General features: G+C 35.7%; 1 protein-coding gene across 1 annotated transcript; it reads right to left on the bottom strand.

Annotated features, from left to right (window-relative positions):
- Positions 1-113: 113 nt before the first annotated feature.
- On the bottom strand, positions 114-15,024 carry LOC103506541 (potassium voltage-gated channel protein Shal). The gene is made up of 3 exons (XM_026821570.1): positions 13,796-15,024; positions 7,868-8,030; positions 114-407 (listed from the first exon to the last, which is right to left on the bottom strand). The coding sequence occupies exons 1-3, from the start codon at positions 14,908-14,910 to the stop codon at positions 138-140; spliced, it is 1,548 nt and encodes a 515-aa protein (XP_026677371.1). The 5' UTR covers positions 14,911-15,024; the 3' UTR covers positions 114-137.
- Positions 15,025-18,690: the final 3,666 nt, after the last annotated feature.

The raw sequence follows: 18,690 nt of genomic DNA, 5'->3' as shown, positions 1-18,690 counted from the left end.
TATAACTTTCACTGACATTCATAAAGAAACATTGTGCCTACTATGGGTTCTAGAATAAGGGCAGAAGTTTAGAAGAGATAAGTAAACAGTCAATATTGGCTAATCTTTGGAGAGTTTACTGTGCAAAGTTGGAGAGTTTACTCTGTAGAGTTGATACAAACAAAATGACAAAGACCCAATGGTAAAGCCTCCTTCACCAAGGCCTTTTGCATACTTACCGTCGTCTTCTCCAGACATCGTAACAAGTGATGATGTTGAATCTCAAAGATGTCTTCCTCCCTATAGTTCTCGTCAATTTCCAACCCTGATTCTTGAGCCGCCATTCTGGCTTCGGCAGCTTTCTTTTTGCTGACGAAAGCTGCCCCTGAGGAGGCCTTGGCTATCCTGATCCGGGCTAGACGGGCTTTCTGCAATCAGAAGAGGAAAATACATGTTAAAGTTGAAGGATATACAACTATATTGGTGATTAGTTAAGTTTCTGGAGAGAGAAAGTCTGTTCCTGCCGAGATTCGAACTCAGTCCAAATCAATGCTCTTGACCAAATGACTATTACCTATTTAGGTAAGCTCGCTACCATTTTATTATTACAACGAGATAGGTAGACTATAATAATTGAATGATTATAATATCATACCTACTTACAATATTATGTTTAACAATTTGTTCATATAGTCACCACTCATTTACTAGCGTAAACAATGCAACGACATACACAATTACACAAACATTCCATCATTCCAAACATAGAGTGCATAAAAAATACATTCCCCCTGTTCTCATTACATAATAAACTAGTATTACGGTCAGAAACTTTTTGAATGGATTTCTCCCCCTTTCGTTTCAAGTTGCGTGTTAGAAAGTTCAAAACATTTCATTATGCAGTTTTCACAAGTGATTCTCCTGGGCTTTATATCTGTATAGTGACATTTTGGAGGAGGTTACTTAAATTGGACATGCAATGGCTTTTCATTGGAATTGTTATATCGGAACTTTTCAACCCTACGTCCGATAGTAGAGGTATAGAAATACAAATACGAACAGGATCAATGATATGTTTTTTTTTTTTCTGACCCTTAGTTCCAAGGATAATGTATTTTTTTTTTTTTTTTTTTTTTTTTTTCTGACCCTTAGTTCCAAAGGTCGCATGTTGTTTAATGTTTCATGATTAGAAGCCGTTTTATTGAAATTGAGGATGGGGAAGGAAAATGGAGAGAAGGTTGTGTGCAGGGGAGAGGAGAGGGTAAAGAAACCAGAAGAATTTGAACTTTCATAACTGTTATTTTAACCTTCATCTAGAAGGTTAAAAGTATGCGGAGTTTTGGACACCTATTTGAGAAAGAGACGGTGATATGGTTAGTAGATGTGCCAAAGGGACAGAACTTTCTAATACAGGAGCGAATTAGTCTTGGACAGAAAAAGGACAGAATTCTAATGAGAGGAGAGAATTGATCTTTTTAGTGGATGTGCCAAAAACACACAACGCTCAACTTTCCAATGCAGAATGAAAGAAGAGAAAATTCTTTTTGTTAGTGGATGTGCTACATTTTCCATTGCAGCAAGAGAAGAATTATTCTGAAAATACCTTATTTAACCAGGAAATTTGAAGTGCTACATTTCAAATGCATTCAATGGAATATGATTGTTCTTTCCTCTCTTGTTTGGTTCCGAAAAGCGGATGATTATAAGCTGTTGTGAATTAGGTAGGTACTTATGATACTACCACAAGTACCATGAACATTGTAGGTAGGTACAATCCTGTTGTTTTAAAATTCATAATAATATTACATTATTATAATTATCCATACAAATTAGTAACTATTACCAGGTTATTATTATCAGTTTTAATACCCTATTATAAATTAATTTTAGCGTAACTTTTGAATTTAAAATATTTACGATGGACTGTATCTTTTTATAAAATTTCAGTTCAGCTGGTAGATACCTTATTACGAACATATAGGTATTCATATGTGAGAAAAAGTGCAATTTTTCCAAAGAAACATTTTCACATACAAATCTGTCTGTGGACACATCTTTTATATACGGCAGGCAATAGTCCACACGTAAATATTATCTGTGAAATTTTCGCCAAGTAAATTATATTGTCAATGAGTCATAGACCATAGACACCTCTATTCAAATATTAGAGGCAAAATGGAGACTGAGCATGGATATCTATGAGAACTGCATGTAAAATATAATCACAGTGCAGTTAGGACCTACTTGTCATAATTCACTCAGATTTCTTGGGATGCATTATTGCAAATTGCATGTACAGGGTGGCCTCATGTTCAACTCAAAGTTCTTCGTGTCCTTTACAAAAAAGAAAAAAATATCTCACGTCCCTCACGTTTTTTCAAAATCTTTGCTGTAAATTGTGAAGAGGCTTTCAGTTTCACCACAAATAATTTACGATTTAGACTTTTAGAATAGATTAGCTTTGTTTAATACAAATTCTTCTTTGAAATTAAAAAAAAAAAAAAAAAAATCCAATTGGGCGGTGTTGGATCTTCAGAAACTCACGTGATGCCTACTTGTCCGTTGCGCAAGAGTTATCCATAAAGTGAAAGTACATAAAAAAATACCCTCAGCATAATTCAAAGAGAGCAAAAAAAAAAAAAATCATTGATATTTTTTCAACATACAAAAACTAACACAGAAAAAACAATGTCTCTATGGATATCAAGCATCTCCATATTTGTAAAACCTATCAGTGAAGAAAAAACTTCACACGCGGATGTTTGAAATTTTCAAAGTTTGCAAGGCAATAAACTGGTTGGAATCTCCATAAAACAGTTGAAATATTGATTTTTTTCAATCTCCAATCAAGTAACCATGGATGACTGAAGATAAGCAACGTTGAGAGAGGCTGGTATCGGGAGGAATGCTCGTTAGCAAATGTTACGTGTTGCTGAAAATCAGTATCATTCGCGGTTCACACAATCACACTCACACATTTATTTTAATTTAGTTTATTTTATTTTATCTATTTATTTATTTGTTCCGTGTAAATCGGCAAATCGGCAAAAGGTGGGTAAAACCTGATGTAACCTCAGTAGTTGAAGGGATGCTCTTTACAAGCCCATAAAGATTGGCAACAAAAAAGGTCACATTTTGCGGAACAAGTATGCAGCCACATTTCCAAATTGCATCGGATTTTCGAGGTCTGAAATTTTCGAAAACAGCGAACCAAGGACTTTGGGGCTCACCTGATATCGTTGTCCACAGCACCGACCACAGCAGGACTGGAATATGTTCGCCGTGCTTATCACCGAATGGGAAGGACTTAGAAGAGGAGAGGGAGACCCAGGTCGTTTGGCTTGACCGTTGTACGGGACTTCGAGCTCGACAAATTCTCGATCCTGGAGGAAAAAGAAATTTAAGTAAAATAAATCTTCATGGATTACTATTATTTATTTAGATTCTTTATTGGTTGTAACTCAATGTACACAATTAAAAATCCATACCTCGGCTGGGATCGAACCCACGCCCTCCTGATTACCAGGCGAGCGTCTTGACCACTACGCCACCGAGGCAGGTATTTGCACAAGAACGTAATTTCTGATTATAATTTACCACAATATACCTGCAGAAACTAATCCACGACACTATGAATAATTGGGGTATTTCGATGTGCTTTTCTTTTTTTCTTTCTGGAAATTTTACTCCAATGAATAGCCCTGTATAGTACTAAACTTGGTACTCACTTGGTACCTACTATACTCATAATAAATCAGCATAATAAGTTCATTCCCTTCGCATTTTCTATTTACCTACCTATTTACTCACCAGTAAGTATATAGACCACATACATTCCCTTTGCATTTTCTATATACGTACTTATTTAATAGAAACCAGTAAGTAAATACATAAGTAAATTTTAGAGCTATAGTAAAATTATATTTAACGTGTGTATTACATACAAGTATTTTCTATTTTTAAACTGTTTTAGTAGCCCCAGTATTGATTGACTGACTAGATGAGTAGGTACTTATGATGACCGAAGAATTAGGTAGGTCCATGAATGTCATTATTATTCAAGTATTTATTGTAATTCTTCTTTTGAAATAATCAAGAAGATGACCAACATATACTTTCAAACAGAACATGTTCTTCCTAAACGAACAACTTCAATCAGGCCATTCCAAAGACAAATAATGCGATTCTTTTTCTGTCCCGGAGAAGTCGAGTTTTTGCCAAAGAAAACATCAGACCCATCTAGAACAATGTATTTCCATACAAAATACGATTGAACACCATGAAAGTAATGAGCATAAAAGAAAACATTTTCGCTTATTTCTTTTTGAACGCGTTTAATGAGAGTACTTCGTGAATTTTTGGAACTCGGTCGGAAATTATTAAGTCATGAATCATTTTATTGTTTCGTGTTAACAAATTTGCGTTCCATTTGTTAAGGTAAAAGGGTAGAGTATTGAAGTGGTGGGTTCTAATTTGCAATCGTTTCGTACAACTTATTGTTTGAATTTTCTTATGTACATTCATTCAACCCATACATTAAAAATAACATGATATCCTACATAGTTATAAAGCTCTTAGAAGTCTTATTGTACAAATCGAGGTTGGTTGTTCAAGTCCAACAATGAACTTTAACATAGTGATGAAAGAAATCGTCACAAAATACTATTGAAATTATTTCTTTTCCTCCTATCTAATTACCAGCCTCCTCTCGCTCTTAGCTTGTTGTATTTTTGACACATCCACTAATATTTTATCTTACCCACGTGTAATAGAAGATGACTTTATGAAGATACCAAACGATAAAGCAATCTATTCAGTCCGAAGATTACACCTAAAACGACTTTTGAACTTTCTCTCAAGAAGATCCTTTTGGAAAACTGTAATGGCAGGAGAATTAGTGCTCATTAAAGAATGAGACCATTATATATCTCCTAGTGTTCATAAAACATGAAAACCCATCAAAATATCAGACTAACGATAAAACTCGAAATTTAAGATGAGACAACCAAGGAGGTAGGGTAGAGAGCATGAACACTGAATATTTAACTCTTTTCTTTTTACATTTAAATGGCATTGTTATATTATTATTTTTATTTTTCTTCGCCTATTGTTCAGTTTTTTATGTCCTTTTTACGATTTTCTGTCACTTGCTCTCATTAAATTTTAAATGATGGATAAATTTATTGAAAAGCGAACTCTGCATCCCTTGTTCAGTTTATGCGGTCTGGTTTATAGCAAATTCATCATATTTATTTAGTAGTATTTCAAACAGTAATAGATATCTTCTGCAAAACTATGTACCTATTTCTTCTCCTTCTTACTATTTAAAATCTTAATGTTGTATAATAAATAGGGCTGTAAATTTTGAAGAAGAAAAAAAGGTACAACAGCACATTAATCCAAAGTATCTACCTACTTTCCAAACTGCTGCGGTTTGACAAAACCTCTACGTTATCAGAGTCTGACTTCAGCAAAAAAGAAAGAAAAGGGAGAAAGAGCTCATTTTTCAAAACAAAATCCGAAAAAGGAAAATGTGATGCGACAAAGGAAAAAAGAAAATCCCGACATGGTGTTTGCGTGCTTGTAGTACGGAAGGAGTCATATTTCAAACACATGCTGAACAAAATAAATAACAGTGTTATGATTTGTGAGAGCTCAATACAAACTCTTTCTCCTGTAGACAGCAATCAATTTCGACCTCGAAATTATAAACCTGCCTTTTGAGGTAGGTACCTAGTATATGTAAAATACACAAAAATAGCAGCGTTCTTCTTATTTTGGGACCCAGTGTACTTGGAAAAGAAAAGCACCTTTTCCTTCTGGGGAAAAAGGAGAAAAAAAAATCAAATGTATTCCTACAATAAGGACCTTTTTTAATGGACCCAGAGAAGGGAATTTTTGAAAGCACGATAGGTAGCTAAAAAAAAATTAAAAAGATAAAAGTACGTACATTGCCATTAAAATACGCATTCAAAGAACTTGAATAACAACATTAGTATACCTATGAATATTGATAGCAGATCAAATTTAAAAAGAGAAAATTGTTGTATGCGAGTGCGATATCTTGAGAAAGACACAATTTCCTGAAACGGTATTGATCACTACAATACAAAACCCCCAGGATGTACAGTTTACATTGAATGCTATATATTAAAAATTCAAAAGGACAACCCAAGAGATAATACGTTTATACGTAGAGCGAAGGAAAAAAGAGATAATCTAGGTATATTTGATAAGAGATAATAAAGGCCATAACGAACAAGAAGAAGAGAAAACGTTTTCTGATGATATTACCCAAAATGTGGCACAGATATAGTGCAATATGTGGCTCACAATTAAAAGTACCTATACAGTACTGACAATAAGAGAAAATGGCCTAAATGAAGCTACTATTGTCCGACTAATGCTGCCTACATAAATTTGAACGTTAGATGGCATCCAGGAGAATTATCCAGAACTAAAATAACATAAATGAAGAAAAGTGCCAATTCTTTCGATTCGAAAAACGAGATAGTGAGGAAGTCAAAGAGCGGAAAATTAGAAACTAATATAAACAAAACGGAAGAAATGGCGTGGGTGATGAGTTGGACAAAATAAATTAAAACAGAAGTGTCAAACATTTAGAGAAAGAATGACGAGTGATGTGAAACTGGAAGAAGAAAATCTCGTGCTAATTTTAATCAAATTGCAGACCCTGAGAGAGATAATAGGGTGAAGGTTATGATCAAGATAAAAATAGAATACCTGACGAAATCCTGAAAGAACTGCAGAATAGTGAAAAGTCAAGGTCAAAAAGTAGGTAGGTAGATACCTGAGCCTCAAGAAATAAATATCTGAAGAAAGAAGGAAGCATTTTATCCACATAGAAAAAAGCCTAGCATACTCGTAGATGTAAAGTGAAATTTAAATGAACTTTCTTCATTCTGCAAAAGTAAAATAGATTGGCTTGCTCATACATACTGCTAGGAGGAGACTGAAAAGCTCCTTCATCCCAGCAGCCATGACTGCTATGTCAGTTACATTGTCAGGTTATGTGCCACACAAGTTTTCAGAACGTGTAAAAAAGTCTTTAGAGACTGTGTAAAGAAAGACAAATGGAAGAACAGTTCTGATTCATGCTGGAAAGATGGTGTAGCAGACTTCACTCCAAGATTATGAAAAATTAATATCAGGAAAAGTGTGTCGTGAAGAAATAAATCCGTGTCACGTGAAGAATTATGAAGTTTTGCATGTGAAAGAAAATATCCCCTGAGAAGTCTTGTAACAATAATGCAGGAGACGTATGACTTCATACAAAGATTAGAAAAACAGTGTATATCCCTGTTAGTGATGTAGCACCAAGAAGACTTGTCTTATCCATACCTGTTTGACTTGGTAATGGACGTGGAAACCCTTAAAGTAAAGGACGAAGCCCTTGGGTGTAAGATGTTTGCGAAGGATGTGTATTTGACAGCAGAGTACATAGAACAACTGACGTGTAAGCTCGAAGACTGAAGAAAACACTCGTAACTAGAAGAAAGGAATGGGGGATACAAAGAGGTCATTCTCTTTGTTTTTGGAACCCTATTAGAACTCCTGGCAAAAAGGGAATCTTTGCACCTATGCAGGTAGTCTAACTAATGTATCTGAATTTGAAATATTCTCTAATGAAGCCATCCATACTTTTGGAAAAAAGAAACTCTAAAAGGGCCAGTGTCAGTTTAAAGTTTAACAAAATATCTACAAAAGTTTTAGTGTTCTCCTAGACCAAATGTAACCATTTGTAATCAAAAAGCGTACTCTAAGTCTAGTCTGAGGAAACCTTTAAAATTAATTATTATAAATGTAAATTAGTACGTACGGATACTTATACAAATAAAAATAAATAAAAGTAAACGTAAGAACTTACCCTCTGTGCTTTTCGCTTGTCGGCCCGTTGGTTCTGATGGTAGATTCGGCTAAAGTTAGAGACAATGACTGGTACTGGAAGAGCTATGACCAACACCCCGCTTAGGGAGCAAACACCCCCCACTATTTTCCCGGCTATGGTCTCCGGGACCATATCACCGTACCTGGAACATACAAGAACAAGGAGAGGTTAAAGTCTTCGTTTGGTAAGCAAAGATGTGGACTTTGTCCTATCTGAAGTGATGAAAAGGTAGAAAGAAATATGGGTACCTACCACAGTTGAGAGATATAGAACATGTTTCCCACTGGGAAATGATACACATAGAATGTTGTACACTCGTATTTGTATCTTGTAAAATACTTTTTAATCAATGCAGATTTTAGGTAAGTATATGAGTTCATGGTCTGTCTATGGCACTCTATGCCAATGGGAAGTTGTATCTTCACGAATATGTTTCAGAAATAGCTAGGTATTTCAAGAAAAATAATTTCCTTCATTCTAGCCTGGTTAATTAAGAAGGAAAATATTAGCATAAAGAAATTTCATCGTCATTAATTTTTGGTGATTTTAATTTCATTTATTGATTACGAAAACCAGTTCCTAGTTTTCTATTTTTCCTCCAGTGCCGGTTGGTAGTGTTATATTTTCCTGTTCCTGTAATGGAAACAATCCTTAAATGAAATGGAAATATGAACTTAATACCTACAACAACATTAAACTTTGTTATCAATAAAACATTCGCCTCTGAAAATCTAAATGCTTCAAAGAGTAATGTTATCCCAATTAGGTACTTACTAAAACTAGAGAAATTACCATGATCTGATTCTATCTCTACAAACATTTTATATGTGTACGTATATTATTTTCATTGAATGGCTCTCTATCTATTATTTATCATAATACCGAATCTATTATTTGAACAAATAAGGATTTCATTATTTTTCAATATTGTAGGAACTTGTGTTAAGTTTTGAAGGGAAAACTTTCAACTAGTTTCTGAAATGTAGAACATTGTAGAGATTCTCACATGGTTTGTAATGATGTTTGTTTTACGCATTTCTAAATAGCCTACATCTTTCTTCTTTAATGAATTGAACACATTTCTCTTTCCTTGGAATGCTATCAATCCAACACTTTCATTCAAAATGAACACACCTATACGACATGGGTACAACATGGGATTTCATTTTCTACTGCAAAAATCTGAAACGAAATCTAAAACTATGTCACATCCGCTTCTTTTAGAGCTGGTACGACATATAAGGCATTTCGTAACACTCTCAGCTTATTAGTTGATGTAACAACAAAGAAAGTTCTAGCCTCTGTTTGTGCATTTTAGAAAATGAAGGTAACCTTACAATTTAATGATCATTTGAGATCTACGTTTTTGATCGAGATGAAATAAAAGAACTTGATTGTTTGATCATTTATTATTTTATGATTTAATTGGAGCTCACTAGTGTTACAAGTACAAAGTACCTATGTACCTACCTATATTTTTTAATATAGATTTATAAAACAAGCACTTGTACTTATTGAACTATTTCTAAAACAAATTGGTAGATACTTCCCCTGGATTTGACAAAAAATAAAACAGCTGCATTTCTACAACGTCCCCAGGAAAAGTTTAAAAGTTCACACATATAGATCGCGTGCTTCCTCATAGATGAATAAATTTGAAAGAAAGATTTTAAAAAAATGTCGGTTTTATAATTTGCTGATGAGGGAAATACATCATGCTAAAATATTCAAAGGTTAATACCTATTGAACTTTAGCTTTCTATTAGTCTGTTGCATTTCAGAGGAGCAGCAAGAAGTGCATAAGTGTATAGTGTAGACTTTAAGAGTGCCTTTTTTGCTTTTCTTATTTTAGTCTACTTTTATTGCTATTTTCCAAACCCCATTCAAAATCTCTTGTAGGCACACCTCTATCTTCAATCTCTATTACAAAATTTGTTTACAATATCAATTGTCGTATTCAATCTAAGTAATATTAATAAAACATTGTATCAAAAAGATTAGATACCATGAGATTAGATAATATCATGAATATAGACGAATATAAATATAATGTGGAGGTCAAGCCTGCACTGGAACTATATATATATATTTCATGGAATATATATTTTTCAAATTTAAAATTAAATTTATACCAATGAGTGCCATTGAATTTTGGACGCGTTATTCTAAAAATAAAACAACAACAATAATAATTACTACACCCCGCGTTTCAAATTGAAAGGTGTTACGGGGACAAAGGAATGATTTTCAGAAAAGTTCTTCAAGTTTTAAACGATATCTAAGTATTTCTTCGAAAAGAGGATGAAATACTTGAGTATTATGACGTAAAATGCGTATTATTGGATATTGTTTCTTTGGGTCAAGTTCACAAAATTTTGATTTTTCTTATTCGAATGACGAACAGGTATTTTGGTAAACAAAATAATTCTCACTTTAATAGGTGTTTTTCTAATACGAAAGCATTTATCCCGGTTGCCTTTCTGGACGGGGTCGATGTTTTTCGAATTTGTTCCTGGATTTCGTTGGTATACCTGGACTCTGTACACTCAACCTCGTGAGGACTTTGTCAACAGCGACATAATGTTTAGTAGCATCAAGCTGGACATTTGTAAAAGCTTTGCTTAAACTAACATTTTTTTTCTTTACAAAATCTTCTGTCCTAAATAAATATCTCATATACATAAAATACGAATTTCCTTCCCCAAATATAAACTGTGAGTATTCAAAACAGAGCACTTGGCAACATTGCAACGCAGAGTAAAGAGAGAAAAAAAAAATCTCAATACGGGGAATGACGCTTTGGGGAAAGTTCAAAGCATACTGCTCCTTGCGTAGTGGTCCCAATTTATTCCCAGCCTATGGAGTCTCAGGAGCCGACTAGAGGGAAAAAGAAGGGAAGTTGAACAAATTACCAAGGGGAGTTTGGAGGAGGAAGGAGGGAAATGTATGCCACCCCCATATTTGTGATGATCTTTCTTTTCTCCTCTTGATTTCCTATGTTTTTTTTCCACCTTGAATAATAATAATAATAATAATAATGACAAGGCTATTGTTGTTCCTTAATAAATATATTATGTTCTTTATAGCCGGGCACTTAAAGGATTTATAAGAGATTATATTTTCTGACATGTAAAAAAACAGTCTATTGATTCCTTGTGACAATGTGAAATGGATAAATAATTACAAAGAGAAGTTAGGATATCATGTTTGCGATTGTGTGTATGGAGGTGGCATAGTGGCCAAGTGGGATGAGGAGGATATGGGTTCAATCTCAGCCGAAGTATGGAATTCTACCGTCAACAATTGACCACAATAATATCAGTAGACTACCGCTGCAAACACTATTACTATAAGCCCTATTATTCCATGAAAAATATACTAGTTAGTGACGGTCACTTAATAACAGAAACCTTTTATTTTGACGACTGACAGCCAGGGTATATATCATGTGTAAATTGTATGGTCGCACGAACGAGTTATTATTGAATTTGTAGGTATTCATTCTAATCTCAACGTACCTACGTTTTCAACAAACAGTTGCCTGAATAACAATACTTGAATACATATTCCGATTTTTTCCAAAGCCAGCCATTCTTACATTGCATTTCCTAATCTCATCTTAGCATCTAGATATAACATATTTCGTCAATATCAATCTTATCTTTGTGAAACAATCTTGGAAATGTGTTCCAATTTTTTTATGTACACGGAAGCTATATTCTTCTGATTACATAAGTATCACATAAAATTGCTTTCCTAACAAAAACATCAGACACTAGATTCAGGGTTAAAACACTTTGCGTCCAATATGTGTTAGGATTCTTTGACTTGATAGATTTCATTGTGAATTCATTTGATTTGTATCTACGTGATACTGTAACCCTTTTAGGACTAAGTTTTCCAAACATTTACATTTTTCCCCTGCCGAAAATAGCCATTAGTAGTATTAGCAAATCCAACTTGACATCTTCAGCGAGGTGACATCTTCTGCGAAGTGTGGAGTACAAAGAGCGAATTTGAATTCCCTTTTTAGCCCTAAATTTAACTTTCCAACCTTATCTGGAATATCTCGCCTCCACCAAAGGTATTTTTCTCCAACTTCCTTCCAACGCTTCATCAACACTTTTCTATCGACATATATGGAACTGTGAATGCACTGCGGTACATACGCAAGATTATTATCATGCCATCTTGTACTTTATGATTTTTTTGCGAGATAAAATTAAATTTGAATTTTTTGCTCTTGCAAAGGGTTGATTCCGTTTGGGACGGCGTTTTTGCCGTTCAAGATGACTCTTGGGACGTATTGGCATCTCAAGACAGTATGGAATGTAATTGAATGGATGTCAGTTGGGACGTTTGCTTCGCGAGCAACGTATATTAATATTATTATTACATTTTTTATCCAATTGGAGATAGGTAGGTAATTTAATTAGTATTACACTAATTACTATCATTCAAAAGTAGTTGATGTATTCATAATTATGTTTTTAATCGTATAACTTATACGATGATGATATTTTCAAACTTAGAAACTTAGTCCAGTATTCAAAAGTAGACTAGTCCTAGACACTTCATTAAGTATCGAAATTTGCAAATCAGGCATCTCCACTAATGCACATTGGTGGAGATGTCATATTTCTTGAGTTAGCTCTCAAAAACCTACTCTTTGGATGTCAGAAGGAACCTAATATTTTTTGCTCTTATTACGTTATTTTCCAGTGTCATAATTTATTATCTCCTGTAGTAATATATCAACTTGTAATACATTGTGTCATAAATATGGTGTTGCTAGATTGTAATAACCTATCTTATTACCTATCTGACAAGAACACATAACACATTGCTTTGGCAAATATTGGGACGCAATCAACATCCATAATTACTACGTCTCGTCCCAAACAAAGTCTCCTCCAATGCCAGTGAAGATGCTCTAACGCTGAATAATATAAAAAAAGCGGATTGAATTATGCTGTTTGTGAGATAATATTTTTGTTTTTCATATTGCGTTATTTTAGTGAGTGTGTTTTCGTGAATATTTTTAGATACTATACATAGAATGAACGTTCACATGATTATTATTGCTTTAGCTTAAGTTTAATTCAAATAGTGAGATCTATATTTAAATAAAATTGTAGATTTGTCTGTACTTTGCTTAGAATCGTGAAATTTTTAGTTATTCTTACTCCTTATGCATCCACGATTCCAAAAATCACATTAAAAAAATTCTGTCTGTCTGTCTGTATGTGTGTATGTCTGTCTGTCACGCTAAATAGATCTTTGGTTGTCCTCTTTTTACGAGAAAACGGCTCGACCGATTTTGATGAAATTTTTGGTTGTTAAGAAGAGGACTCGGGGTAAAATAGGCTACTTAAAACTGTCACATTTCATCCTGATTCAAAATGGCGGCGGTTCAAAGTTATGCCTATTATGCTGCTCTGTGGGACATGTTAGGGAGCACGTAGCACGACCGTGTGTGTGTGTGATGGGTGGTGTGTGTGTTTGGTGGGTGGTGTGTGTGTGTGTGGTGGGTGGGTGTGGTGTGTGCGTGGTGGATGTGTGTGGTGGATGTGTGTGTGGTGGTCCCGTACAAAGGACGGGTCAACCACCAGTCGAAACTACACCAATATGGTCTTAATGTTTTTCTTTGAGACAGAAATGAGACTCGATTGGTGTAATTTAAAGCCTTCGTTTGAATCTAGGTCTTTGAAAATTTTCCCTAGTACTTAAATTGAAATTATTTACTTCTTGCCTTGTATTTCAAAGCCTCGTTTTACGAGGAAATTCGTGTTTATTTTGACACTCAAACATTTACATTTCCAAGCAAACAAGACTGGCATAGTAAAGAGCTCTCACTATCTGACTCTGTTAATAGAAATTAAGTTGAAACGTTTTGTTGTGACTTACCCTAGCGTTGTCATGGTCACTATCGTGTACCAGAAAGCTGCTGGAATGGATGTGAAGTTCGTACCGTCGACATTTTTCTCAGCGTAGAACATAACGGTGGCAAAGATGATAATCGCCATAGCAAGCGAGAACACAAGAAAACCGAGTTCTGAGGCGCAAGACTTCAGAGTATAACCTAATATCCTGAGACCCTGGGAGTGTCTGGAAAACTTAAATATTCTAAAAACCCTAAAAACTCTAAGCGTAACAAATGCACCAGAGACATCATCGTTGTCTGTGATGCCAAGTCCGATATAGTACGGTAAGATGGCTACCACATCTATAATGCTCATCACACTGCGGACGAATTTACATCGGTCTGGTGCAGCAAATAGACGTAGGAGATACTCGGCAGTGAATATCATAACACAAGCCGTGTCCAGACAGAAGAACACAATCTTGTACCTCTCCCCACACGGTAACGAGCCTGCCCTCCCAGGTCTATGCCCACAAGGTACAGTCTCCACTACGTTAGCCATCACAGATACAGCAATGAAGAACCCGGTCACGTAATAAAACACGAGGGCCGCGGTACTTGTATGTGGATTTTCAAAAGCTCGCCACATTTTCTGCCTGATATTTGTTAATTGAGGAAGATTTTGGTCACCGTTCTCAGACAACTTGTCATCCATGAGTCTTTCTGCATTCTCTCGTTTTCTGTCTCTATAATCCTCATAACAACAGTCTCCTATCACATCTGGCAGAATCCCGAAGAACGCTAGCTCCTCATCATAGCTTGTGAGACATTCATGTTTAGGATAATGTAACTTTCCTGTCCTGTAGTAATTCAATATGTGTCGGAAGATATCAGGATCTCGGTCAAAGAAATATTCCTTACTATCCTCATCATAAAAGAACTCTCGCTCGTTAGATCCCAGCAGAGAGTCAGGATATTTCTCCAATGTGTTCCGCCAGGTCTCAAACCGTCGCCCGGAAACATTTATGAGCAGCTTTTCGTCATCTGCTTTCCTTCTATCTTTAGGTATTGGGGGAGGCGGCAGAGGGTGCGTAGCGATAGGCACCCAACCGATGGCCGCCGCACGAGCAAAGGGCAACCAAGCGGCGACCGAGGCCATTTTATTAAGGGGGGCTGCTTCACTTCACTTAGGGGAACTTGGCTCCCGAACTCTCCAAAACGAAAACAAAAGATCACATCGTGTGCCGCGGTACACAACCTCCTCGCACGACGGTAGAAACACAACTGCATTGCGCAGCTCCAGCGTTCAGCTATCGTGCACTGTTTTGAATTTTATTTCCGTGCAAGATGCCCACAAATTTCCGCACCTGACGTACGAACGCTTTTTCCGTACGGACTAACAAAGTTTTCACTCGTAGTATTTATTACTTACGAGCTTTTACACATTTATTTCAGAAGGATTTCATTGTTACACGTACGCTCTAGATCACCCTCCAACAACTTCAAATCTAGTAATTTTTAATCCTTTGTCGAACTAACTTTTGCACTCGATGCTTTTCAAGGCATCTCATTCAAACTATCTCATTTATCTCAATCATATGGGACCAGTAGTCTAACAGGTTGACTGACGGGCTCACATCTCCAGTTTTCTTTTCCTAATGTATGAACAAGAAACATAAGCCAGGATGTAGGTACTCGTATTGCTCGTGATTCTGTAGCAGTATAGCAAGAATTTATCTAGTCCCAAGTGATAAGACAATGTAAGACAACAATGCAACAAAAGCAAAAGGTGTAAAACATAATAATAAATAAATAAAATAAAAATAGAGTAAAACATACATCTGCCAAGCTAATTTCAACGTATAGATGTGTAGAGAGCTAATCCCAACTCCCTGAGTACCTTGTCCCTTACGCTAAACCTGTCATTGCTGGAGGGAAGGAAAAGAACGTAGCAGAGGAAGAAGAAGGGGGAAAGTAAGGAAAATGGGGGAAAAGGGACAAAACAAAAGCAGCACATCATTATACTCTTCACCACTCTCTGGGAGGAAGAGCGTAAACATCCCCGCATTTATCCCACCTTCCTCGCGTATTTATCCGTACGATACGAAAGCGATCAGAGCTGATGGGAAAATGGAAAGTTAGAGAGAAAACCTGGAGAAGAGGAGGTAGAACAAACTCTGTGTAGTTTCGGAAAAGCTGCTAGAGAGGAGATACGCTCTTCACAAACACAAGGCATCAAATGTTTCGCGTCATGCGCACACAGGCTTTATGCTGCAGCATTGATTTTCCTATTCCTCCTTACCTCCTCCCCCCTCCCACCCTCTTGTCACCCCCCATGGATAGCACTTTAATTATGATGCACCTGAGTTTAGCCTGAAAATGTAGATTTTTCAGGAGAGCACGCGGGCATATGTGATAAGTTCCCAGCGCTTTGTAAGAGCGGGTGAGGAGTGTGGGGGTTAAATTCCTCTACTTTCTCTTCCTGTAATTTTCTACTCTCTTTTCCTTTCTTACCCTTTACCTATCCTTCTACTAATAATTTCTATACCTATCTTTCTTACCCCCTCCACTTTCCCATTATGCCGTTTTGATCCCTTGTCTAGGAATGAAGGGTAAGGGAAAGCCTATTATGATAGGAAATATTACTCTCAGGTGAATTATTAATTGAATAACAACCCTGGGAAGCTACCACACTTGAGAGAGTAGGTAAGAGAGAGGTGTGGAAAAGGGGGAAGACAAAGATAGATATAGAAATGACTAGGACAAAGGAAGAAGGAGGTAAAGAGATGGGGAGTGAGGACAAGAAAGGAGACAAGGGAAGGAGTCTGAAATTAGCATATTTCTCTTCTGACTCTATCCGTAAACGTTTTGGCTTTACCTTTTAGCCAATATTTCCCACATTAATAGAGCTACGTAGAAATTTAGTTACTTAAAGTGAGGAACTGTGACTTTGGAACTCATCATTAAAACACGTTTATACATGACTTCTTTGAATAGGCTGTTTGTCTAAAGCAGCCATTCTTAACCTATGGTCCGTGGACCACTAGTGGTCCGCGAGAAGGTTTCAGGTGGTCCGCGAGAGGTGAGTAAGGAAAAAGTCATCGTGTCTCTATTTTATATAACATACCCCTAAGAAAGAAAAAAAAAAATCTTTCCTCTTTTCATACAACGTGCTCCTCCTAACTCCGCTCTTATCAACGATTGCATTTGTGACCTTGAAATTGAAGCAATGATACATACCCATTGTCACATTAGCGTGTACAATGTACAATTGATTGCATATACATACATAATCTCAAGTGGTCCGCGAGATTTTTGGTTTATCAATAGTGGTCCGCCAATTCTAAAAGGTTGAGAACCCCTGGTCTAAAGACTCTAATTGTAATTAAGTTACTTGAAAAGGCAGAACTTCTACCAAAGGGTATCACTAGTTATTCAATTGAAGAACTCACTCCATATGTATTAAGTACAAATTATATGCTACTAGGAAACTATCGTCAAAGAGATAGTAAGTTCCAATTCAATCCATCAAAGAAAATCATCGTAACCACTTTTGGGCTTGTTAAGGTCCGACTGAAGTACAGACTTGCGTTCAGAAATATAAGAAAGGTACCTATGAGAAATATTTTTATAATAATATCTTTGTGGTATATTCTAAATTACATTACATTAGCGGTCTTTCTAGACTCTAGACAGTCTAGAACTAGAGATACAACGTTGTGTCTTTGAATTAATTTTGCTCTGGAGATTTATAAGTGCAAATTATAAGAAAGCCTACCTCATTTACACTTCACTAGAGGAATCTGTTGATTAAATTAATATAAAATAGGAAATTTATTATGTTTATTTCACATGAGTTCAGCCTAACAGTACAAACCTTTCTATTTGAAAGCGGTACGGGTGGTCGTACCAAGCAACCTCCTTGACTGAGTGCGTCTCATACTTGGCCTGTATTCTGGAGGTTGCTCGTTCTACTCTCGGCAGAGTTGAAGTTTTTTCAGCTCTCTGGATAATGACAAATCTCAGTTGTGTAATACTATAAGTATACTTGGCATCTCCACTAATAATGAATCTCAGTTGTCTTACAGACCATAACAATATATTAAAAGTGCATTTGACATCTCCACTAATGAAAAATCTCAGGTATCTTAAAGACTATAATACTAGAAGTACATATTGGCATCTCCACTAATAAATAAATCTCGATTATCTATACAGACCATAGAAAGGAGGAAAACAAATTGTTTATGAAATATTAAATTTACCTAATGTTCATGAACTTTTTTTACACCTCTCTATATCGAGATTGAAAGTCCTACCAAATCTTGTCCCGTCTCCAAAGCTTTTCACTTAACTATTTTTTTTTTCTTCTTTTTCAAATTGAAAATCAAAAGTTTTAAAACAAATAAAATTAATCTACATAAAGTGCCTCCATACCCCAAGCAAAGTCTGGATGGAGTAAAAGTTTAAAGTCCACCCCCAAAAAGTTTTAAATCATCAATATTTTATTCATGAAGTTTTACAAAAACAGTAGGAACATTGCAAAAGTTATGAGAGTGAAGTTGGTTGGAAGAGGTGAGATTTCCTAAGTAAAGATACATGAACCAGTTTTCATTTTAAATTAATGTTCTCTTAAAATGAATAAAAAAACCTATTTTGAACTTTTTTGAAACGGCAGGTTAAAGTAATAAGTTTTTGCTGAGTTTTTGACGTTCCCGCGTCCCTCAGCACGCTTGATCAACAAAAGTTTATAATTATCATTGTATGTTGCTACCAATCATCCCAGCAGCTATACATGTCACACTTTTGGTGACATACTGATGAATGATGACAGTTGTATAAGTTGCCACATACCAGACAAAACTCTAGGGGTCCCTTAATCTTATGGTAAACTTATTGTCATATACGTACTTGCCATTATGCGTAGGTACTTCCCATT

Source organism: Diaphorina citri, unplaced genomic scaffold (genome assembly GCF_000475195.1).
Source record: "Diaphorina citri unplaced genomic scaffold, Diaci psyllid genome assembly version 1.1 scaffold244, whole genome shotgun sequence".
Lineage (NCBI taxonomy): Eukaryota > Metazoa > Arthropoda > Insecta > Hemiptera > Psyllidae > Diaphorina > Diaphorina citri.
Note: the sequence above shows the minus strand (reverse complement) of the source record. Positions and strands in the feature narration are given on the sequence as shown.